The sequence below is a fragment of the Bos taurus genome, chromosome 8 (assembly GCF_002263795.3).
Source record: "Bos taurus isolate L1 Dominette 01449 registration number 42190680 breed Hereford chromosome 8, ARS-UCD2.0, whole genome shotgun sequence".
NCBI classification, from domain to species: Eukaryota; Metazoa; Chordata; class Mammalia; order Artiodactyla; family Bovidae; genus Bos; species Bos taurus.
The window spans coordinates 25,631,384-25,656,305 of record NC_037335.1 but is presented as its reverse complement, the minus strand read 5'-3'; the positions used below and the strand labels follow the sequence as shown (position 1 = coordinate 25,656,305).

The window sequence follows — 24,922 nt, the reverse complement described above, 5'->3', positions numbered from 1 at the left end:
TCAGTTGCTGTAGGATCAACAATGTGTCATTCTGGGTATCCTCTTCCTTCCCAATACTGTGTTGCAAATCAAAAGTTCACATGAAGGTCTCTCTCTGGCCACTGGCAGGGTTCCTGAGGTCTCTGACGGGTTAGGCCGCCCAGATGTAAGCCACGTTTGGGCTGAGTTCAGTGCATTTCCACTCTGTCGCTCCTCACTCCTCCCTTCTTCCTTCTTCACAGTCAGCTGCTACTGGAAATATTTTTCCCTCTGTTCAAGGTAATACCTTACTAGTTAAGTGTTGAAGCCAAGCTAAAGGCAGCCTTGAAAATAAATTTACTGAAGACTGATTTTCATACTATTGGAGACAACTTGGGAATCTTTATGGAAGTTTTTGTTGCCTAAGAAACAGCCTGTTAAGAGCTTCTTTTCTCCCTTGAGTGCCCTTTGCTGGGTGCTGAGAAACAAACTTAGTGACCATTATTGATATGTGGGATATACAGTTGGCATACTATTGATATACAGAGTGGTACATACATTCCCTTAGAACAGTATATTCTCATGGGCGTAGCTGCTGCATACACATGATGCTACTCTACTGTTTTGAATATACACACCGTTGACTTAAAAGTCCTCTGGAATATTAAGTGACCCAGAGTAGTGGGAAAGATGTATTAGAGGTTGCAAGTAACACAATTTTGTAAATCAGCAATACTTCAATAAACTTTTTTTAACTTTTAATACAATAAAAAGAAAGAGGTTGAAATTCAAATTCCAGGTAGGCGGCATACAAGGTTGCTTTGGCTTTGTCACCTGTGTGGTCACAGAGTTTGTGTATAGACTTCATGAACTCTGCAAAACCCTGTCAGTCCTTGACCCATAATTGGTGTTTCCTAAGAATCTAGAGCCCTTCTCCCATCATGATTTATTCATTGTTGTGTCTTCCTGACACCAGATATGATAAATGAGAATTATCTATTACCACAGTCTGTGATTATCTCATCTCTCTCTCTTCAGAATGATGGCAGCTGATGGTATTTGCTTTCTACCTTCCTGCCAACTCAGATGCGACTGCCACTCACAAGCCACAGAGCAAGAGGCCTTTCAGGCTTCAGCCAGGAGGACCACACCTCACTGAAACAAGTAGTCACTCTCATCTTAGAAAAACCTTTGTAACTTGCTTTTAACACATTCATTAGAAAGAATTCAAAGCTCAAGTTTGGGAATCATCTTAGAACTCAGTGCTCAGGTGTTCTGTGGAGCGCCATGTTCAGAAAAATCTTCTTACTGATACTAATGAAAGTTTTCAGATCGCAAAGTGTTGGACACAACTTAGTGTCCGAACGTCAACAACTCTTTGATAGATACCCCAGTAAGTGATTCTTTGTAACGCATCTGCTCCTACAGAAAATAGTCTGAGTCATGTGAAATTTTAGTATAGCAAAATGGCATGAAGACTAGGTCAAAACCAAGCCAAGAGTCCATTTGAAAAAACATTTGAACATCTTAAAATTAGTGGTTAAATCATATTTTTCAACAAATGTGTCATTTGATAGATCCAGACTTGCAGAATCTGGGGGTTTTTCTATTTGGATTCACATCAGTTCAGTCCAGTTGCTCAGTCATGTCCAATTCACATAGGTGTATCAATAAAGATATACTGCATATTTTAAAAGTATGAACCAATTATCTCAAATTACATGCCTTGTATATTACATACAGAAGAAATATTACTTGGTTTAGTATAGCAAAATGATTATTGTTGCATGTACCACAAAAATTTCTTTTCTTCTTTACCCCTCATCCAACAGGAAGCAATAAGATGAGGGCATGGAGGCAGGCAGGTCCTTTGGATACCTTTGGAGCAGTTAGAAGATAGTTTATACAGGGCTTCCCTGGTGGCTCAGATGGGAAAGAATCCTCCTGCAATGCAGGAGATCCAGGTTTGATCCCTGGGTTGAGAAGATCCCCTGGAGAAGGAAATGGCAACCCACTCCAGTTTTCTTGCCTTGAGAACCCCATGGACAGAAGAACCCAGTCATAGCCCAGAGGTTACTAAGAGTCAGACACAACTGAGTGACTAACACTTTTCACTTTGTATAGACAAGCTTTCACTATTAAGTTTTTAGGTAGTTTTTAAAAACTACCTTAAAAAATCGATTATAACTATTATAAAATTTGAATTTTAAAATATTTCTAGATTAAAATGTGAATGTAGTTTTTTCTCACATTTGACATATGCTGAGTGTTGAATTTTGTCAGATTTGAAATTTATAGATTTCAGCTGGTTTTTTAAATTGGGCCTGCAATTAGGAAAGAGGCAGAATTCATTTTTATGTATGTGAGTGGGTGGCTTGTGGAATTTTCTTAATCATTCTGAATGGGAAAAATGTATACAGTCATTTTTTTTTTGAAATCTCAGGGCCTTTGAGTGAATTTGCTTTTGTCTAAAATGAAAAAAACAGCAGTATTTTGCCATTGTCAATATTGCAGTGATACAGCAAAATGTTACTGCTTATCCCAAACCCACAAGTCTAGAGTTTGAAAAGGATGGCCAGAATTGATCATACTCAGCCTTCTTCCAGCCCAGTCCAGCCGCTAACCTTTAGTCTGGCTCAGGAATTTTTTTGGCCCATTAAAAATCAGTCCACTTTTCTTGTAGGATGTTGTGACTGCTCTTTGATTTGTTGTTGTTCAGTAGCTCGGTCGTGTCCTACTTGTGACCCCGTGGACTGTAGCACACCAGGCTTTCCTGTCCTTCACAATCTCCCAGAGTCTGGTCAGACTCATGTCCATTGAGTTGGTGATGCCATCCAACCATCTCATCCTCTGTCGTCCCCTTCTCCTCCTGCCTCAATCTTTCTCAGCATCAGGGTCTTTTCTGGTGAGTCAACTCTTCGTGTCAGGTGGCCAAAGTGTTGGAGCTTCAGCATCAGTCCTTCCAATGAATATTCATGGTTGATTTCCTTTAGGATGGTCTGGTTGGATCTCCTTGCAGTCCCCGCAAGTCTCAAGTGTCTTCTCCAACACCACAGTTAGAAAACATCAATTCTTCAGTGCGCAGCCTTCTTTATGGTCCAACTCTCACATCCATAGATGATAATTGGAAAAACCATAGCTTTGACTATACGGACCTTAAAAGTCAGCAAAGTAATGTCTCTGCTTTTTAATATGCTGTCTAGGTTTGTTATAGCTTTTCTTCCCAGGAGCAAGTGTCTTTTAATTCCTCTTTGCTTTCTGCCATTATGTTGGGGTCATCTGCATATCTGAGGTTATTGATATTTCTCCCAGCAATCATGATTCCAGCTTGTGCTTCATCCTGCCTGGCATTCTGCATGATGTACTCTGCATGTCAGTTAAATAAGCAGAGTGACAAAATATAGCCTTGATGTACTCCTTTCCCAATTTTGAACCAATCCATTGTTCCATGTCCGGTCCTAACTGTTGCTTCTTGACCAACATACAGGTTTTTCAGGAGGCAGGTAAGGTGGTCTGGTATTCCCATCTCTTTCAGAATTTTCCATAGTTTGTTGTGATCTACCCAGTCAAAGGCTTTGGCATAGTCAATAAAGCAGAAGTAGATGTTTTTCTGGAATTCTCTTGTTTTTTCTGTGATCCAGCTGATGCTGGCAATTTGATCTCTGGTTCCTCTGCCTTTTCTAAATCCAGCTTATACATCTAGATGTTTACATCTGTTGAAGTCAAACTTGGAGGGTTTTGAGCATTACCTTGCTAGCATGTGAAATGAGTGCAATCGTGAAGTAGTTTGAACATTTTCTGGCATTGCCTTTCTTTGGGATTGGGATGAAAACTGACCTTTTCCAGTCCTGTGGCCACTGCTGAGTTTTCCAAATTTGCTGGCATATTGAATGCAGTGGTTTAACAGCCTCATATTTTAGGATTTGAAATAGCTCAACTGGAATTCCATCACCTCCACCAGCTTTGTTCACAGTGATGCTTCCTAAGGCCTACTTGCCTGCACACTCCAAACAGCTCTAGCTGTTTGATTAATTCATTGCTAATTCTTATTAATAAACGATTCAATTTTTCAGTTTCAGGAAGGCTACTTTTCCATTAAAAAAATAACTCACTTATTTTTGGCTTTTACATACAGATTCATATTTCTTTCCATTCAAAACAAATAGATTTTGAGTATTCCCTATACCAAGATGGATTTGCTGAGTACTTACTTTCTGTCATTAAACTCAGCTGTCACATAAACACATCCATATGAGTACAGGCTCCATGGAGACAACAGGTCTCTGAGCTCTTACTCCAACTCCTGGAAATATACCTTTCCATAGACTTCAGATTTTAGAAGAATGACTGTGAAAATCTGTTTTGTATTGTCATTTACATTTAACGATTATTACTCACTTATCGGGGCTTCCCAGGGGGCTCAATGGTAACAAGTCCACCTGCCAATGCAAGAGACACAGGAGACATGGATGTGATCACTGGGTTGTGAAGATACCCTGAAGAAGGGAGTGATGACTCACTCTAATATACTTGCCTGGGAAATGCCAGGACAAAGGAGCCTGGCAGGCTAGTCCTCTGCGTGGGATCGCAGAGTCAGACACAACTGAACACACACACACATGCATGAACACACATTTGAAAGTGGCCCTGGCAGTTGGTGATGGACAGGGAGGCCTGGAGTGCTGTGGTTCATGGGGTCGCAAAGAGTCGGACATGACTGAGCAACTGAACTGGACTGAACTGGATTAACTCCAGAGTAGTGGTCTAGAATAGAGATCTCAGGAAGGGTACTTTAAGAATTCTGAGCCTTCCCGTCTCATTTGAGTGTGCTGAAGAGGAGATGATCTGCTACCCCACAGCAATTCCAGAGAGGGTTTTTTTTTTTGTATCTAACAGAATCCTTAAAACTCTCAGAGATCATTTTCCAGAGAACCAAGTAGGCTTGTGGCTATTTCATCATCTACTTCGGCAGGCTAGAGGGAAGTTAAAAACCATCTCCAGTGAAGCTCCATCTATTCTGCCTGATAAAGGAAAATCTGTCCAGTATTAAGATTGTAACCTTACTTCATATGTGCTATTCTCAAACCCAGAGGCGTGGAAATAAATCTGAGTTTCTACAAACTTGACATTCTACCTGGAGCTGTGGAACAAGACTACAGGTGCTCAAGTGACTAAGTAGTCCTTTACAGCTTTAGACACATTTTCACATGTAGGAGCAAATACCTCCTATTTGCTCAATGAACTCATAGCCCTCCCCACCCTTGCCAAAGTGACTAGGGCATATGGTCTTGTAATTATGAGGACTATAAAATAGAAGATTTCAAAATAGAATTTTTTAAAAAATTCCAGGGTGATTGATCAGAGTGGTTTATATGCTTGGCATCTTTTTATATAAGATATCACTTCAAATATCCTTACAAAAATATAAAGTAGATCTGATTATCCTCAGGAGAGAACTGAATCACACACTGAAAACATGTGATGTCTACAAGCAGTTGATAATGGATCATCACATCCAGATTGAGTCATTTGTTCCACCCACAAGGTCATGCTGCCTTTTCCATGGTTAAGGGCTGTACAACGTGTAGATTCTTGGTTTAAGTAATAATGTTCCAGGGTACGAAATGACTAGGGAAGTGAAAGCATGGCTAAAAGACTGAGATGGGACAGTATGATCTGGTTGGCCTTTACAGAGGGAAAAAAGTACTTTGACCAACTGAAAGGCTCATGGTAAAGTCGAGGATTATGTCTCAGCTCTATTTGTTCTGACAGAATTTTTAAAGTTATATACATTTTTTTCAATTAAAGAAGTTTGCCATCCCACCCAAATTTGGGGGGCTATGATTTATTCCTGTGAGATTAATAGCTTCTCAAGCTGATCTGAAACTTTTCTGCCTTGTATAAGTGTTAGAGTCACATGGGACAGAAATGTGCAGTTATTTTACAGATGATATTTTTGCATCAACTGTTTTGGTCAATTTTCTGAGGTTTTACCTGGAATAGAAATAACAGTAGACAAAACAGGAAAAGAAGAAAGAAATAAACATGTCATTTGATCATTTGAGAATATCTTTTTAATTGGAGTATAATTACTTTACAGTGTTGTGTTAGTTTCCGCTGTACAACAGCATGAATCAGCTGTATGTATACATATCTTTGAAGGAGAATACTAATAGCACTGCCTGAGAGCTTAAAATTAGTATGAAGTAGTATGCTTGGGAAGTAACCAGGAATTGATTTGAAAGCCAAGGAATGCAAGCCCTCTTGACTGGCGACCTGAGATACTTGATCAATTACAGTGCAGGAGAGCTATTTGGGGAGACAAATATGTCACTCCTTACCATTCCTTTTTCTTTACCTCCAGCCTTGACACACATATAGCCAGCATACTACTCTTTTTGGAATATTGACTTCAAATAACATATCCAGACATATAAATGAGAACTTTAGCATATGCAGAATTTTGCTGAGTTATGGCCCATAGGCGGAATTTTGAACTCTGTAGATGTACATTTTTATTAAAGTTTCCAGAGCTATATGTGTGAGTACTAGTCATCATAGTTGAATGGCTACTTTGTGGTCACTTCCTAAACAGGCACATTCCAGTAAGATCCACATTTGTGCCAGGGCAGAAGACCAGCTGCTGTCCTTTCTTCTCAACAAAGGACTCTTGTGTTGGAACAAAAACTCTATACTGTGTGCCCAGCAGCAGAAGGGAGTCTGAGCAGTGATGTCAAAGTATACCATGATGTCACCACAGTTCACAAAGAATTATACTTAATGCCATGTGAAGTGAGGCCAAATTCAACACTTTCCCTCTTGGGTACTTCACAGCCTTTGAGACAGAAGCAGGGTCAGAGGTCAGGCCTTTGTATAATTTTGTTTTGCATTCTCCAGACACCCTAATTTTGGAAGTTGAGGAGGGAGAAGACAGCCTGCTAAAGAAAAGTTCTCTGACCATATGTGGAGAATGAATTCTTGTGTCTGTATGCACAGAGGTCTATACTAGGTTAATTCTTGGGATTTTTGCTGAAGACTAGTAGACAAACACATTTGACTAAAAACAATATGCCACAGGGAACTATACTCAATATTTTTAATAACCTATAGGGTAAAAGAAGCTGAAGAAGAATATATATATTAAATATGTATAACTGAATGACTTTGCTGTACACCTGAAACTAATACAACATTGTAAATCAACTATACTTCAATTAAAAAATAAAAATAGCAGAAATAGAAAGAGATTGAATATAATCCCTAGGATCTCTTCCAGTTCCATGATTCTGTTAATGAAATAAAAGATATGCAGAAATATTTTTTAAAAAACCAACATGCCAAAAAAAAAAAAAAAAGTCCAGATTCTTTTAGCCATAAATTTACACAAGAATTTGGCCCAGACCTTAAAATAAACAAGAAAGGAGCAAAGTAAAATCAGACTGGTAGCACCTGGGAAATTTAATAAATATTAGAAGTAAGACTTAGTCATTCTTTTTTTCTTTCCCTTTCAGGGTGTTTATCCAGCCATTAGAGGGATCAGATTCTTAATCTTAAGAAAGGCAATACAGCAAAAACTCTTAAAAATGTTTATAATCTAATCAACTCACTGCCCTTCCTATCAGCTGTTTCATACCTCTCACATTGACATCCCTCCTTTTACTTTATAATATAAAGAGAAAAGTACCACAGAACCAATTGCAATCCCCCAACATCTCTAGAACCAGAGGGTAAGGAAGCTATTAAGGAGCATGGGAGAATTGCAGCTCTTTAAAGGAGCACCAAATCTCATTCCAAGGAAACCATGTCCTCCTTCAGACTTTAACTGCAGGGGAGGTTGACTTCCTAATCTTTGATGAGGGTGGGGGTGGATAGGTTGGAAGTGGAGAAGGACAGTGGCGCTGGTCCAGCCAGCCGAGCAGCCAAAGGGCTAGAGCTCACACAGAGAAATGGCAAGAGTCAGGCCGGGGGCTATGCAAGCTCACGTCCCTCCGAAAGAGCCAAGAATCAGCCACTGAGGAGATCGAGTACGAAGTGAGCTTCCAGGTCCAGAGTTGGTGTCAGAGTGAGGGCATGAAGCCAGAGCCCTGTGCCCAGTGGAAAAGGGTCAGAGGAAGACTCACTCAAAAATAATAAGCATTCACAGCTCAAGGCCATTCCGGAGTAGTGGATGAGAACAGGCAAAGCAGGCACAGTGACAAGTGGAAATTAAACTCTCATATTATGGTACTGTAAAATGATGCATCCGTAGAGATCTTTTGCTTTTTGACAGAGAGCTCTTTTTGGTCTTTGTAACTAGTGGTAGAGAAAAAAGCGATGGAAGCTGTTATTATATTCCAGGTTAAGATGAAGAGAAAAGTTTTCTAAAACCACAATCTATACCCATCAGCTATGGCCTTGCCCGTATACTAAATCCATTCATTTGTTCAATAAGTTGTATTAGTGGCTTATTATATCATTAGGCACTATGACCCTGTGGTGTTACATTCTAGTAGGAGATAGAAAATAAGCAATACACTTATTATAAATAAGTAAGTTATATTGTGCCATAATTATAAGTGCCATAGAATAAATAGAAAAAAAAATGGGATAGGTTCAGAGAACATGGGTGGGGGTGTGGGCACAGGTTAAAATAGTCTGGCCAGGGTAGGCATTATTGAGAAGGTGAGAGTTTCCAGTAAAGACTTAAAGATGGCAAGGCAGCTGTTCTAGAGGTGTCTAAGGAAGAATGTTCCAGTCAGCGGCAACAACCAGTGCTCTTCTAAGATGAGAAAGCGCTTACGGTGTTTGAAAAACAGCACGGATTGTCAGAGAGAGATGAGGTCAGAGAGGTGACTCAGATGATTTCGTTATTGTTTTGTTGCTTCAGTCATGTCTGAATCTTTGGACTGTAGCCCGCCAGGCTTCTCTGTCCATGGGATTTCCCAGACTAGAGTAGTGGAGCAGGTTGCCATTTCCTTCTCCAGGGTATCTTCCCAACCCAGGGATCAAACCCATATCTCCTGCATCTGCTGCACTGGCGTGCAGATTCTTTACCACTGAGCTACCAAGGAAGCCCAACTCAGATGATACAGGACCTTTTTTTTTTATTTGAAGTATAGTTGATTTTACAATGTTGTATTAATTTCTGTTGCATAGCAAAGTGATTCAGTTATGCACATATATATTTACATATTCTTCATATTCTTTTCTGTTGTGATTGATCACAGGATATTGAATACAGTTCCCTGTGCTATACAGTATGACTGTTATTTATCCATCATATATATACTAGTTGCATCTACTAATCCCAAACTCCCGTTCCTTTTCTCCCCTACTCACCCTCCCCACTGGCAACCGCAAATCTCTTCTCTGTGTCACTGAGTCTTTTTCTGTTTCGTAGATAGGTTCAATTGTGTCGTATTTTAGGTTGCCCATATAAGTATATCATATGGTATTTGTCTTTTTCTGACTTATTTTGCTTAGTATCATAATCTGTAAGTCCATCCATGTTGTTACAAGTGGCATAACTGCATCCTTTTTTTATTTGTTGTTGTTCAGTCACTCAGTCATGTCCAACTCTTTGCAGCCCCATGGACTGCAGCACTCCAGGCTTCCCTGTCTTTCACAACGTCCTTGACTTTGCTCAAACTCATATCCATTGAGTCAGTGATGCCATCCAACCATTTCCTCCTCTGTCTTCCCCTTTTCTTTTTTATGGCTGAGTAATATTCCTTTGTATATATGTACCACATTTTTATCTAGTCATCTGTCTGTGGACATTTAGGTTGTCTCTGTGTCTTGGCTATTATAAAGTGCTGCTATGAACATAGGAGTATATGTATCTTTTTGAATTATAGTTTTGTCTGGGTATATACCCAGGAGTGGGATTGCTGTATCATATGGTAAGTCTGTTTTTAGATTTTGAAGAAACCCCCTGATACTGTTCTCCATACAGACTGAATCAATTTATATTCCCACCCACAGCAGAGGAGCGTTCCCTTTTCTCCACACCTTCTCCAGCCTTTCTTTGCACACATTTTTCATGATGACCATTCTGACTAGTGTGAGGTGGTACATCATTGTAGTTTTGATATGCACTTCTCTAATTATTAGTGATGATAAGTATCTTTTCATGTGCTTATTGGCCATCTGTATGTTGACACAGAACCTTGTAGGCCATTGTAAGGACTCTTGTGAGTCCAAGAAGAAATTGAAAAGTCCAACAAATGATTGGTAAACCCCAGAGAAGAGTGCCATGTATAGGGAGATTCCCTTTGGAAAATCTTTGCTTGGAGGATAAAAAGTTAATGCCTTCACATGAACTTTTTCCAATTGTGGTGTATTAGAGTGTGGGAGAGTTATGCCTTATCCATTTAGCTTGTATTTACCAGTATTTCCCAATAGCATGTGTTTATTGAAAAAAAGCAACTAATTTTTAAAAATCAATTCAATTGCTCTCTCCAGAGAAGGCAATGCACCCCACTCCAGTACTCTTGCCTGGAAAATCCCATGGACAGAGGAGCCTGGTAGGCTGCAGTCCATGGGGTCGCTAAGAGTCAGACGCGACTGAGCGACTTCACTTTCACTTTTCACTTTCATGCATTGGAGAAGGAAATGGCAACCCACTCCAGTGCTCTTGCCTGGAGAATCCCAGGGACGGGGGAGCCTGGTGGGCTGCCATCTATGGGGTCGCACAGAGTAGGACACGACTGAAGTGACTTAGGAGCAGCAGCAGCAATTGCTCTCTCAAAAAAAAAGAGATTCTGCTCATTAAAGATATACTTTCTAAGCTATTAATACTGAATTGTACTTTTTTGCCTGGTGCATAAATTTTAGAATGTACAATGGTTGGTTGGTGTTGCTTTTGGCAACAAGGTTGTGGCTGAAGGAAACACATTCCTCCTCCTATTTCCTGTCTCTCCAGTGCCATTGTAACCCCTAAAAAGAACATCATACATCATAGAATGGAGGGGTCACTCATTGATTCAACTTGGGCAATACCAGTTCTAGTAATGCAATCTTGGGCAAATGGTTGAATCTTTCTGAGTCCAGCTTTATTTTTGTAAAATAGACATAAAGTTAGTTAATTTTAAAGGGTACTGTAAGAATTAAAGAATGTTAACTAGACTCGTGGAAATCATTTTGCAGTATACACAAATAGCAAATCAGTATGATGTACACTTGAAAAGAATGTAACATTAATATCAATTATATATTAATTAAAAAAATAATTAAATGAAACTATATTAATATATGTTGTATTAAGTATAGAAAGTGTTAGGCACACACTACTTTTCTTTACCTTCCTTAAGTGGCTTTCCCTTGTCTCTCTCCTCTTCCATACCCCGATGACCTCAGTGTTCTCATTGTCTCAGTGTTCTCATTCTCTTGCTGTTCTCACCTGTTTTGAGGAAATGATCTGATCAAACCCATTCACCCTAGATTGGGACCATGCCTATTACTTATGTGTATTCCCCACAGCACCATAATAGCCAGCATAATGCCTTATGTTCAGTTGATTTGGTTTAATTTAAGCATAATCAACAACTTCATGTGTTACTCCTCCCAAGGGCATTTGAACAACAAACAGAGGGCTATACCAATGGTTCCCAACTTTTTGACACAAAAGGGTCCTTTATTATTTTTTTCATATGGGCCCTGTGTTTTGTAAGTTTCCATCAACTCAAAAGACTGCATGTATTAAGCAATAATATGTTTTTACGTTTTATGCCCTAAAGACCTAAGTATAATGTTAAGTACAATAAAGATCATCAGGATTTAGTTTATTTGCATGATGAGATGGTTGAGGTTTGGAGGACCTTATGCGGTTTTTGGAGAAGGCAGTGGCACCCCACTCCAGTACTCTTGCCTGGAAAATCCCATGGACGGAGGAGCCTGGTAGGCTGAAGTCCATGGGTTTGCTAGGAGTCGGACAGGACTGAGCGACTTCACTTTCACTTTTCACTTTCATGCATTGGAGAAGGAAATGGCAACCCACTCCAGTGTTCTTGCCTGGAGAATCCCAGGGACGGGGGAGCCTGGTGGGCTTCCGTCTAAGGGGCCGTACAGAGTCGGACACGACTGAAGTGACTTAGCAGCAGCAGCAGCATGTGGTTTTATTTCAGGTAAAGTTATTTCCATTAGGCTTTTGGAAATATTAACCATAGCTTATGGACCACTATTAACATCTTCATGAATGACCAGAGATGCTGTTTTCTTGTATTGGAGAGGTGTGGAACACAAGTATAGATGATAAGTGGTTCCCATTTACTTCCTAAATATGCTGCCAAGTCATATTCCAGATGAAGCCTTCCATTCACTCCTACACATAAGTCTGGCTCTGGAGGTGAAGATCTTAATAAGAATGCTCAACCTTGTTATCACCACTGTCATTTTAAATACTGACTAGTGTATCTTTCCATGGATCATTGGCATCCTACTATAACTTAGTAATCCAAAATTGGAATTTTTGTTTTGTTAGTTACCAGCCATGTAACCTTAGGGAAGTTATCTTCCCTGAACCTCAGCATTAAAATTTGTACTTGGAATCATTCATATCTTCAGAAAATGTTCATCATAAGAGAAGTATTTGTGAAGATTATCAAAAAGATATCCAATTCATTTCTCTGATTCTGGAATAGTAAATTGGTTTGGTCGTCTTGCAAGACAGCCGTAGACTAATGAATCTGGCTTCTAGATCACAGTATCATAGAGGATCATGGGCCACATATAAGTAGCAAAGAGCACTGCAGTTGGTTAGCAATGTCTGCCATGGGTCCTGCAGGACAAATAGCTGCACATGTGCCATATTTTACAGGCCCCACTCTAAGTGCTGTGAAGTCTGTCCTTAGATTAAGGCAACCATCACAGTGCTCTATACCTGGATGATTTGTTTTTGTTTCTTAAGATTTGCTTTTAACAAACGTTCCCTGACCATTAAGGTTCATCAGTGGTTATTGAAAAGACAATTCTATGAAACTTCTTGTATTTATCTGCTCAGATGTTCTTGGGACATTGTTACATGACATTGTCTTTCAGAAAATTCGCAGCAGATACATATCTGCTAGGGTTTCAGTACTTTGGGTAATTATGATTTTCCTGCACCAGTTTGTCATTCATTCATTGCACAAATATTTATTGAGTCTACTATAAATAGCACACTATCCTATACATTTTCTAAAAGATCCAGTAGATGCTATAACCCTTGTAACTGCTTATGTTTTCCTCTTTTCTAGGAAGGCCACATTCAGACCCATGACCCCTATATAGAAAGTGTATAGGACTTAACAATGTGCGTTTATGTGGTTCTCATTTCTGGCTTTTTTATTATTATTGGAGGATAATTGCTTTACAAATTTGTGGTGATCTCTGCCGTACATCAATGCAAATTTGTTTCTGGCTTTTTGACCCTTATTTTTACCTTTGCCCTATTTTCTCTCTTTTTTAAAAAAAATTTTATTGTGTTATATCATATATATATGTATTATAACATTTTATAAAAAGCTAAAGCATAAACCAATGTCTAAGTCTTTTAAAGGCAAGGTTGGAGATATACTATTTTCCCTATTGACATAGATAGTAAATGAGTTATAATATATGTAAAGCACACTCTTCCCCACTAAAGTTCTATCTGAATTAAATAATTACAAATAAGAGCAGCTGTGATCAGATTTGCAGAGTTTCATTTTCCATATTTGTCTTTCCCAGTGCTGAAAATAAAGGGATTTAAAAATTTCTTACCTCATGGTGTTGGATCAAGAAAAGCTTGACATCACTGGCTCAGTATTTGATGCTAGAAGTTGAGGGCCTTACGGGAAACCATTTGAAATAGGGCCAGTATGAACCCATCTGAGCATGTCATTCTGAGGAATGGTATCTTATGGACTGTATTTATTTACATTCTCCAAATTATCCATGCAGTGATCTCTCCTCTTGTGGCTCCCAGTGAAGACATTTTATTATACATATTTCAGTGTCTAGAGAGTTTCAGGCTGTGTTCTGCCTGTTCACTTGCTATCAGCTATGTGAGGTGAACAAAGAAGCATACTATCACCACACACTGTAGGCCTGATTCCCAAAATCTGCATGTCATGCTCAAAGTCTGTGAGCCAACTTGGACTGGGTAGTACAGTTCTTGTTTTTGTTCAGGAAGGGTTTTCTCCCTTCTCTGTAGTAAATCCTGAAAAAAAAAAAACATGAAGAAAAACCAACAATGTTAAATGTACGTGTTCCCCTCAAGAGACGAAGAACTGTCTGTCTTTACGCATGTATACGCGATGTCAGTCACTTAGCCGTGTCTGACTCTGTGTGATCCCATTGCCTGTCCTACCAGGCTGCTCTGTCCATGGGATTCTCCAGGCAAGAATACTGGAGTGGGTAGCCATTCCCTTCTCCAGGGGATCTTCCCAACCCAAGGATTGAATCCAGGTCTCTTGCCTTGCAGGCAGATTCTTTACCATCTGAGCCTCCAGAGAAGCCCATGTTACACAAGTGTACACAAAAACCATGCACTCAAGACAGACAAACAAAAGGTGACAATGGTGTCTAAACAACAAACACGTCTGGAAGCTTCTTGCTTTTTATATCACCTGGGACAGAAGTTTTGTTTTGTTTTGTTAAAGCAAAACTAGTCAATCATTTTGGATGGGGAGGAAGTTAGACCATGAAGCTGACACCTAGTAGCAGAATATTAACAAGCTGAATTAGGCCAAAGTACTCAGTTTTCCACCCTTAACAAAAAATTCCATGCAGTTGCCCAAAGTTATGAGTGGCCATTATCTCACTTTAATGTTTTGTCCAGAATGGGGTGGGTCTGGGAACTCAGTGACCTGAACATTGCCTTCCATGACATTTCATTAATAATGAGTGTAGGTACACATGAGTCTCTTAAAAGTACTAGCCCTTTACAGTAATTCTTGTTCATGCACCAGGTCAGAGGTTAAGATTTAGCTTCTAGTTGTCATTTATCGTATGTCTGTTTCTCTGTGTACACAGATATATGATAACACACATACATATATGTACATTTTTGTCCACATGTATGTCATCAGTGACTGCAGTCTAAGGTTGCTTATCTGTAACCTACACTAGAATTATGAGCAAACCATTATGTTTGATGCTGTGTGTTTCATTGATTCACTGACATTTATTGTGTATCACAAATGCCAAACGTTGTGCTAACCAGCAGAGATAGAAAGATAATAAAATAGGGGCTCTCAGCACATGATCTGCTATGGAAACAGACGTGTTAATAGATTAAACTTAAAATGTTATACAACTGTTTGAATTGAGAATATATAAAAGAAACCCCCAGATAATAATGGCTTGAACTCATAAAGGATTTACTCACCAAAAAAAAAGAAAAAAAAATAGAAGTCAAAACATAATCTGTCCAGGGTGGGGTTCCATAACTGGGCTTGTTCTTTCTCTCTGCTCTGCCATCCTTCCATTCTCAAGGCTGTCTCATTTTTCAAGAAAGTGAAAGGCAGGAAGGCAAAAGGGTCCCTCCCCAACTAAGTCAGCTTCTTGTAAGGCAGCCTTTCCAGAAGTTCCACATAACATTCTCACTTTTATTTCACTAGTTGCAACTTGGTGATGTAGTCAATAAGAAATGTATTCTTTGAATTGGGTATCTGTGTGTGTATGCTCAATTGTTCAGTCGTGTCTGACTATGACCCCATGGACTGTAGCCCACCGGGCTTTTCTGTCCATGGGATTCTCCAAGCAAGAATACTGGAGTAGGTAGCCATTTCCTCCTCCAGGGGATCTTCCCAACCCAGGGATGAAATTTCATGCATCTCCTGCATTGCAGGCCAATATTTTTACCACTGAGGCACCAGGGAGGCCCCATGGACTTATGAACAAAAGGCTGAGGAATCATAGACCATTAAGGTCCTTAACTCTGGAATCTGCAAAAGGCCTTTTTGAGGAGGAGACAGCTAATTTGGGATTTGAAGGATGAATAGGAATTTGCCAAATGGAGAATTGGAAGAGCATGCCAGGCAGAAATAATAGTGTATGCAAAGGCGCAGAGAAGTCTGACATTATTTATGCCAACTGAGCCTTTTTCTGTATTTCTGTTTATTTTATCTCTATTATTAATGATAGCACCTTTTAAAATTTATTTTTAATTGAAGGAAAATTGCTTCACAATGTTGTGTTGGTTTATGTCATAATAGTTTAACTAACTTTAAATTAACAGTTACTCAGGATCAACAGATTGAGCTATGTCCACAATGATTTTCCTGATGTAACTGCAATTAATTTTCCACTTGGATCAAAATAAGAACATTTTATCTGATGATAAAGTATTCCACATCTTAAAAATAATTGAGTTAGAATACTTTGGCATCTTAAAAAGGAACTGCTATAGAAAGAAAAAAAAAATACTATTGTGTCAGGGAGATGTTTGTCTTTTCAATTCTGAAGTTAAACAAAGACCAGTTAGAACTGACTTGGTTCATATCATAGGGTCCATAAACCCACACTGGAACGCTAAGTTGGTGGTCTGGCCAAGTTACCTTAAATATGTCACCTTCTATTTAGCTATTCCTAATATGACTGTTACTTTGGATCAATGAACCTGGATTGTTCTGTTCTTAAAATGACTTTAGAACCAAAAGAAATCTTTAGTATTAGAGAGAGATTTTCGTGATTATCTACATTCTGGCTCCTTTAGAGATATCAAATCTCATTAAAAATTCTCCAGAGAAAATAAATCCTTTGAGAAACATGAAATTTATTTGAGTACACCTCCTGAGATACCTGAGAGTTTAAGTTCCCATTCCCGCTGATCTTCCACAGAGCTGAGTATCTTATAAAATTAAGGTTGTCTCTCTTCAACCCCAAACAAGAACACTAGGGTCAGTGATCCTTTGACTTCTACATAAATTAAGGTTGCCATATTTTCTCAAAGGATTCAACCCTACTAAGGCAATCATGTACTGTAGTCTTCTGATATCTTTTGAGATATAACTGATATAATATTATATTAATTTTAGGCATACAAAATACAAAATATTTGTATATACCAATAAATGTTCACCACAATAAGTTAATATCCATCACCACATATAGTTATAAGTATTTTTTCTTATGATGAGAACTTTTAACGTTGATTCTCTTAGAAGCTTTCAATTATACAATGCAATATTATTCATTATAGTCATCGTACTGTACACTGCATCCCTATGACTTATTTATTTTATATCTAGAAGTTTGTACCTTTTGATCACCTTCACGCATTTCACCTAGCTCAAGCTATACCACTGGCAACTACCAATCTAGTCTCCATATCTGTGAGTTGCTTCTTCATTTGTTTGTTTGTTTTTGGATTCCATGTGTACATGAGGTCATATGATCCTTGCCTTTCTCTGTCTGCTGTATTTAAGGTAATGCCCTCAAGGTCCATTCATATTTTTGCAAATAATAGATTTCCTTCTTTTCAGATAGATATCCATTCATCTGTCAACAGGCACTTAGATTAGTTTCATGTCTTGGCTGTTGTAAATAGTGCTGTGATGAAAAAAGGGATGCATATATCTTTTCAAGACAGCAATTTTGCTGCTTTTGGATAAATATCCAGAAGTGAAATTGCTGGTTCATGTGATAGAATTATTTTCAATTTTTTGAGGAACCTCCATACAGTTTTCCATAGGGGCTACAAGAATTTACATTCTCACCAGCAGTGCATGAGGGTTCCCTTTTCCTCACCAAGACTTATTTATTGTATTTTTGATAGCTATGAGATGATATCTCATTTTGCCCTTGCTATGCATTTCCCTGATGATAAATATTGTTGAGCATCGTTTCATGTGTCTTTTGCGCACCTAGATATCTTCTTTGGAAATCTGCCTATTCAGATCCTCTGTTCATTTTTTCATTTGCTTGTTTGGTTTGTTCTCTGTTGAGTTGCATGAGTTCTTTTATACTCTTGGTATTAACCCTTTATCAGATATATGATTTGCAGCTATTTTCTCCTAATGGGAGAAAATGGGTTACCTTTTCATTCTGTTAATTGCTTCCTTTGCTGTGCATAAAATTTTTAGTTTGATGTAGCCCCCCACCTTGTTTATTTTGTTTCTGTTGTCTTTGCTTTAGGTGTCAAATCCAGTCTTGATTTTTTTTTTTTTTGCTGACTTTGATTTTTGCATATTTTTCATTTAGCTAGTATGTAGGCATGACGAAAAGGTGCAGTAAGCCCTATGGCAACGCCTCCCCTTTGTCGAGGTAACTCTGACTCATTCAGTTCTCAGCTCAAAAGACTTTTCCTCAGGAAAATCTTCTCTAGCCTTTGTTTCTTTCTTGTTCTGTTTTTGTTTTTGCTGTGCTGTGGACCTTGTAGGATCTTACTTCCCCAACCAGGATTGAATCCAGGTCCATGACCTTGAAAGCCTGTGTCCTAACCACTGGACTGCCAGAGAATTCCTACTCTGGCCTTTCTAAACAGATCAGTTATCCATATTTTATGCTGTCATAGTATCCCATTATCTGTATCTTATAGATTTCATCATAATTATCATTCTGCATTTACATTCTGCATGTGTATGTTGATTTGCATAATATCTGCCTCCATCACTAGACTCTAAGTCCCATGAGGGTAGATCCATATGTCCTTGAACTCACCATTGGGTTTTGCTCCCAGCACAGTGCCTGGATCATAACAGAACTTCAATGACTATTGGCTGAATGGATGAATAATTTTTATATCTTTGTAAATAAGTTACTTCTGCACTCTGTTTCACACTGTGCTTGAAATATAAGAATCAAGGCAGAGTTGCTCCGCTCCTATGTGGGTTCATTTACAGATAAGAATTTTGAAACTAATTTCACTGCGGTTATAGGGAAGCACATCAAAGAAGTCTTAAGCCAGCACATGCTGGGCTCTACATGGACCCTGTGGACTGTAGCCCACCAGGCTCCTCCATCCATGGGATTCTCCAGGCAGGAATACTGGAATGGGTTGCCATTTCCTTCTCCAGGGGATCTTCCCGACCCAGGGATCGAACCCAGGTCCCCCATATTGCACGCAGATGCTTTAACCTCTGAGCCACCAGGGAAGCCCCTACATGGATGAAGCTGGCATAAATTCTGAGATGGCCTCACTGTAGCTTCTGAACATATTGAGGCCAATTGCAGCTTGACCACAGTGAACACACCAAAGATGGAACCAACTCCTTCACTCCCCACTTAAGCACATTTTCCTGACATCTTTACATTTCTAAACTTATAGAATTACTGAAGGAGTTGTTGTTTTGTTATCTATTTTTAAAGATGTCTGCATGATTTTAGGGAAGAGGTACACGTAACTACATTTTTCAGATATAGCACATACACAACACAGTTTTACATAGTTGTACTTTTCAAGCCTTTGCCTAAACATGTGTTTGCAATTGTTAGTTGGAGGTACAAAAAAATAAAAATCAATCCTCAAAGAAAGTTCATGTTAACAACCAAACTTTGGAAAGACAGGATGGATTGTGGGGACATTGTGGAGATAAGCTCCTTCAAATGTCTCTACAGTTCTTATCTTATTTTGCCCATGACAGTAGCTGAAGTAGTTTAGGAGTATGATATTAGATTTCACTAGAACTGTCGAGATACAACTGCTGTAGTTTAGTTTGGATTTGAATTTTTTTTAACTTGAACATCGCAAAGAAAAGATTAAGGATACAAAAGAGTTTGCGCACATAAGTGATGAAGACTTGTGACTTTGTTAAGCCTGATTTGGACAAAGCACAAATGTTTTATTAGATGCGTTTAGAACTCGGCTGCTTGTTAGCTAAGTGACCTTGTTAAGATTCATGACCTCACCTATAAAACAGGGATACCTTACATGATTGTCTTGAGAATGAATGAGATGTGTGTCTTGTGCCTGACACAGGCCAGGGCCAGGCAGCAGCAGGCACCCACTGGGGCTATCCCTGCTGCCCTTCGTGTCAACCCTCCTCTTCCACCACACGCACGCACGCCAGCCTTGTTTCTGTCGGCTGATTCTGTGCTTCTGTTTCTGTTTTCTTAGTTGAAGTGCTAGCTAGAAAAGGGAGTATGTTTAATCATCGGTTAGCAAACATTTATTGAAGTCTTGTAATTTGCCAAGCACTGTTCTAGTTGCTTGGAAAACATCAATGAAGCCAAGATACAGAACCCCACCCGTGTGCATCTTACATCCTAAGGAACTTACAGACTAACACAGAGGTTATTCACAACATTTTTCCTGCTACAGTTATCCCACAGTTGTATTTTTTGTGATTTGGATGAAGCATATTTACTGAAAGTGGGAATTATTTTGGAATTGAAGTTCTATAATGTTACTTCAGCGTCTTCCTCTCTCTCTCCTTCTCTTCTTCCTCCCACCCACCATCCTCCTCTCCCCTCCCTCCCTCCCTCCCTCCCTTTCCCCTCTGTCCCTCCCATCTTTCTTTCTCTTTGTATTTTTCAATATATTTGAGCTATGAAAATGTCTTTACCCATGCCACATTTTTTCCTTCTTAGCCTGGTTCAAATTCCAGTTTGGTTCCTGTCATCGGAATGGATCTTCATCTCATCTTTATCTTCATCTCAAGGATGAAGGAGGCTGACTGGATGATGAAGGGCCCCACCCTGCATCCCTGTAGCTGTAGGCACCGGGTTAAATTACACATCTCTCTTTTTTGTTAGATTGTTGGCTGCGATCATCAGCTGGGAAGCACCATCAAGGAGGATAACTGTGGAGTCTGCAACGGAGATGGGTCCACCTGCAGGCTGGTCCGCGGGCAGTATAAATCCCAGCTCACCGCAACCAAATGTAAGACACTCCAGAGATGGGGCCATCTCTGGGCCTTCTAATTTGTCACAGTCCCCTGGCTTAGCTCCCTACAGCAATTAGGGAAGGACATCTCCAACCAAATGAAGCCAAATATGAAAACCCTGTGGGAAGAGAGTTAGGTTCTTTCTTTGTGGATTAGTTTAGGTAAGACAAGTCAGGTCACCCGCTGCAATCCCACAGAGGAAACCTTTGCTTTAGAGGCACATTAGGAGGAAATTAGGCATACATCTAGATATATTCAACAAGAAAGCATGAGCTTTGCTATCCAGCGTGAGGACAGGCTACATCCTGACCCCTCACTGATTCATAGTCTGGCAGAATAGCAGAGAGAGAGGGCAGATTAGAACAAATGCCCTCCTGCCACTGTGGAATCACATGGTCTTCACTGACAAAGTGACCTCGGATCAGTGCTGATCACACGTTTCTCCAGAATGGATATTGGGCAGTGATTATGTGAAGCCAGTTATAGACTGTTGTGTCCCAATCTCTCTGTAGCAGCTGAATACTTGTGTGCCTGCTATACGTGTACGTGCCGGGAGCTTTACATGGTCATCTCATTTAATCCTTATAACAACTTCGTAGCGAGGTACTGTTTATCCCCATGTTATGAATGAGATAACTGAGGCTTAGGCAGATTACGTGACTTGCTCAGAGTTCCACGGCTATGAAATATAAGAGCCAAAATGTCAGCCCAGAGTCTGATTCCAGAGCTTAGGCACTTATTTGTTCCTCTTGATTGTCCAAAATTCTGCTGTTCCCAGAGTGTTTGTAAAGCAGTCAGACGGATTAAGGTGCGGTACTTTAAGTGCCTGCCCAGCTGGGTCCTCCTAGGGTAGATGGTATATGTTCTTGAGATACTGACCCAACAACAGACTCACCCAACAAGCTAGATCATTTTACCATACATGATCCTCTGTGACTCACTGTTCTAGGCACTGCAGCAGATAGAGATAGAAACAAAACAACCCTTGTACTCAGGACCGTGCACTTGTTAACATTTATTTATTTTTAATTGAAGGTTGACTGTTTTATTGTATTATGTTGGTTTCTACCAAACATCAACATGAATCAGCCACAGGTTTATCCATGTCCTCTCGTCCCTGAACATTCCTCCCATCTCCCTCCCCACCCCACCATTTCTAGAATAACTTGACCTTTCTTGGCATATTTTCTTGATTTTGCCATTGTCTGGAATCCTCCAACAGATCCTTAATGAGGACTTCTTTGTACATGTCTCCTGTGATTTGGGAAATGGGAATGAATTTCTTTACTGATTGTGGTTTTGTCCTCTTTACTTGTTGACTAGTTGGAGGAAAACACTTGATGTATGGGGGGTTTGTGGCTTTAAACTGCAAGGGACTTGTAGGTCTGGGGAAAAAAAAGCACTGTTTGCTGCAGACCTATTCTGAGAAGACAGGAAAAGGCAGCTCGCCCAAAGGACTAGCCTCTGGGGAAGAAAAGGAGATGGGAAGAAAGACTGGGAACTTTTAAATGCATGAAACATCAGAGATGCCAGCTTAGGGAACTCTCCCCTTTCTAACACACCTCAGGCAGTGAAACATGTGATTCTGAAGAAAAAAAAGAAAAAAGACCTGAGCAGAGAGAATGATGAAGGGCAAAGTAAGTTAGACATTGATGTAGTGCGTTCAGGTGAGATTTATTTTTCCTGTGGTCATGTGTTGGTAGTTTCTTCTATAAGATGAAAAATTAAACAATTTGGAAGATGAAAACCAGAGAAGGATGGAGGCATAATTCTTTTGTAAATCTCTGAAGTCATGGTGGGATATTTGCTGAAAAAAAAAATTACCTTTAAAAGGTACTTTGTGATTTTTTGAAGTATAGAATTTATTAAAACCCTGCAGTATTTCTTATTGAAGAATAAAAATAAAAGGTTACTTTGATAGAGCTCTTCAAGGAATACTAAAGAGTTGCTGCTGCTGCTAAGTTGCTTCAGTCGTGTCCGACTCTGTGCGACCCCAAAGATGGCAACCCACCAGGCTCCCCTGTCCCTGGGATTCTCCTGGCAAGAACACTGGAGCGGGTTGCCATTTCCTTCTCCAATGCATAAAAGTGAAAAGTGAAAGTGAAGTCGCTCAGTCCTGTCCGATTCTTTGCGACCCCATGGACTGCAGCCCACCAGGCTCCTCTGTCCATGGAATTCTCCAGGCAAGAGTACTGGAGTGGGGTTCCATTGCCTTCTCCGACTAAAGAGTTGAAGTCTTTCTAATTATTGGTGTTACATAATTGAATCAGTGTTTGTTATCTAAGAATCTAAGGACTTCCATTAGGCACAAAAAGAGATGACAGACATTCGTGCAGTGACTGCTGTAGGGCAACTTCCAGGGGCATGTTTTCATGATGAGAATCCTCCCTTTATTCCCTCACATCCCTCTGCCTTCCTGTCCTCATAGAGAAGCCTGCACACCCTGCTCAGATAGATATTTCCTCTACCTTCCTGTTAAAGGGTGAGTGGGGCCCTTTGGAGCCTGAACCACTGGAACAAAGTTGGAGAAGCCCTGAAAGGATGAACTGCAGCCAATTGAGAGCCATAAGTCATCTCCAGGTCTGCAGATAGATACCTCAGTGAACAGTGCTCTATTCAAACCAACAGTGGGTAAATCACATAAGACACAAGCCAATGATGATCCATAACGACAAAAGGCGATTGATTCATTTACCTTAGCACTGACGATGCCTCATGACAAATTGATTTATATCAATAAAGCCCAGCCTATGCATGCACCTCACCACAATCTATAGCAGATGCTGAACAAGCTGCCTCATTTATGTTTTCTCCACCCCCAGAAGAACCTTCCACCCTATATTTACAGACTGTGAGATGACCCACAGGCAGGGGAGATGAGACTGCTCTGCGGAGCCCAGAGTACCGGCCAGGTGAGCGGCTCTCCACCCGTGAGGCCTGGAGGAGTTCTGCCAGGTGTCTCCCTACGCTGTGCCAAAAGGCACTAAAAGCCAGCCACACAATCTTCTCAAACTCCTTATAGCCATATTCCCCACACTGAATTCATTTTATTCTGAACTCATATCCAGATTTTCCCCGTATGTTATCAAACCTCAGGGGAATAAAAAAAAAAAACAGAGTGGAGAAAGACCATGGTGGAAAGTGCCAGAAGGAAAAGGAGAAGTAGGAGAAACTTATCAAGTGGCTGCCATTTGCTGATGAATGGAAAACAAACCATCTTTGTAATAAAAGACATTATTATTACCTAATACAAATGCAGAAAACAGATATAAGCTGGACCAAGGCAGTCTTGCCCTCCTTTTGAAGGAAAAGGCTGTCTACTGAGAGCCTTTAGCCTTTCCATTTTTCCAGGTCACTTTTTCCTACTTCTCCAACCCAATGAAAAAATTATCAAATTTAGCTTATATTAACTTACTTTTGATTTTTGAAATTAAAAACTCATTTTTTTCTCAAATTTTTTGAACTTTTTATTTTGTATTGAAGTATAGCTGATTAACAATGTGATAGTTTCAGGTGGACATCAAAGGGACTCAGCCATACATATACATGTATTCATTCTCCCCAAAACTTTCTCCCATCCAGCCTACCATATAACATGGACCAGAGTTCCATGTGCTATATAGAACAACCTTGTTTGTTATCCATTTTAAACATAGCAGTGTGTACCTGTCCATCCCAATCAAAATATTACTTCTTGTACTATATTGTGTATTCTCCATGTATACTTAGAATACACTTAGATCCAGAACCAGCCTATTTGGTATCAATCTGATGTCTCCAGTTTTGCAGACCTCTCAAATGTATCTGCATGTTTTGAAAATATCTCAGTATCTGAAAGTTCTCTCTCTATCTCCCTTGGGTGATGAGGGCTAGATAAACTAAATTATATCAAGATAAAATGAAGCTCCTAATGCTCAAACTTTCCATCTCAGACTGTGCTTATGCTGATTTATAATGGCTATGAGTAAATATATTCTGGGGTTATCATGCTGGCTCAAAGATATTGAGATAAAGGATATTTATAATAAAAGACAGGCCTAATATTGTCAAGTAGAAAATACATATGAATTTTTTTAGAAAGAGCACAAAACGCTAAAGAAATTTCACTTTGTATCTGACTTCAGGCTATACTCACAAGCCACTTATTCATTCATTCAGCAGCAATTCACTCATTCATTTATTCAGCACCAAATAGT

The 24,922-nt window shown here is 39.6% G+C and overlaps 1 protein-coding gene across 3 annotated transcripts in view; it reads left to right on the top strand.

Annotated features, from left to right (window-relative positions):
- ADAMTSL1 (ADAMTS like 1) overlaps positions 1-24,922 on the top strand; it is a 1,134,169-nt gene that overhangs the window by 805,077 nt on the left and 304,170 nt on the right. For all 3 annotated transcript variants that reach the window (XM_059889384.1, XM_024996068.2, XM_015472431.3), the window contains one exon: positions 20,596-20,722. In XM_059889384.1, the coding sequence (XP_059745367.1) occupies positions 20,596-20,722 (127 nt within the window). The remainder of the gene's footprint in view (positions 1-20,595; positions 20,723-24,922) is intronic.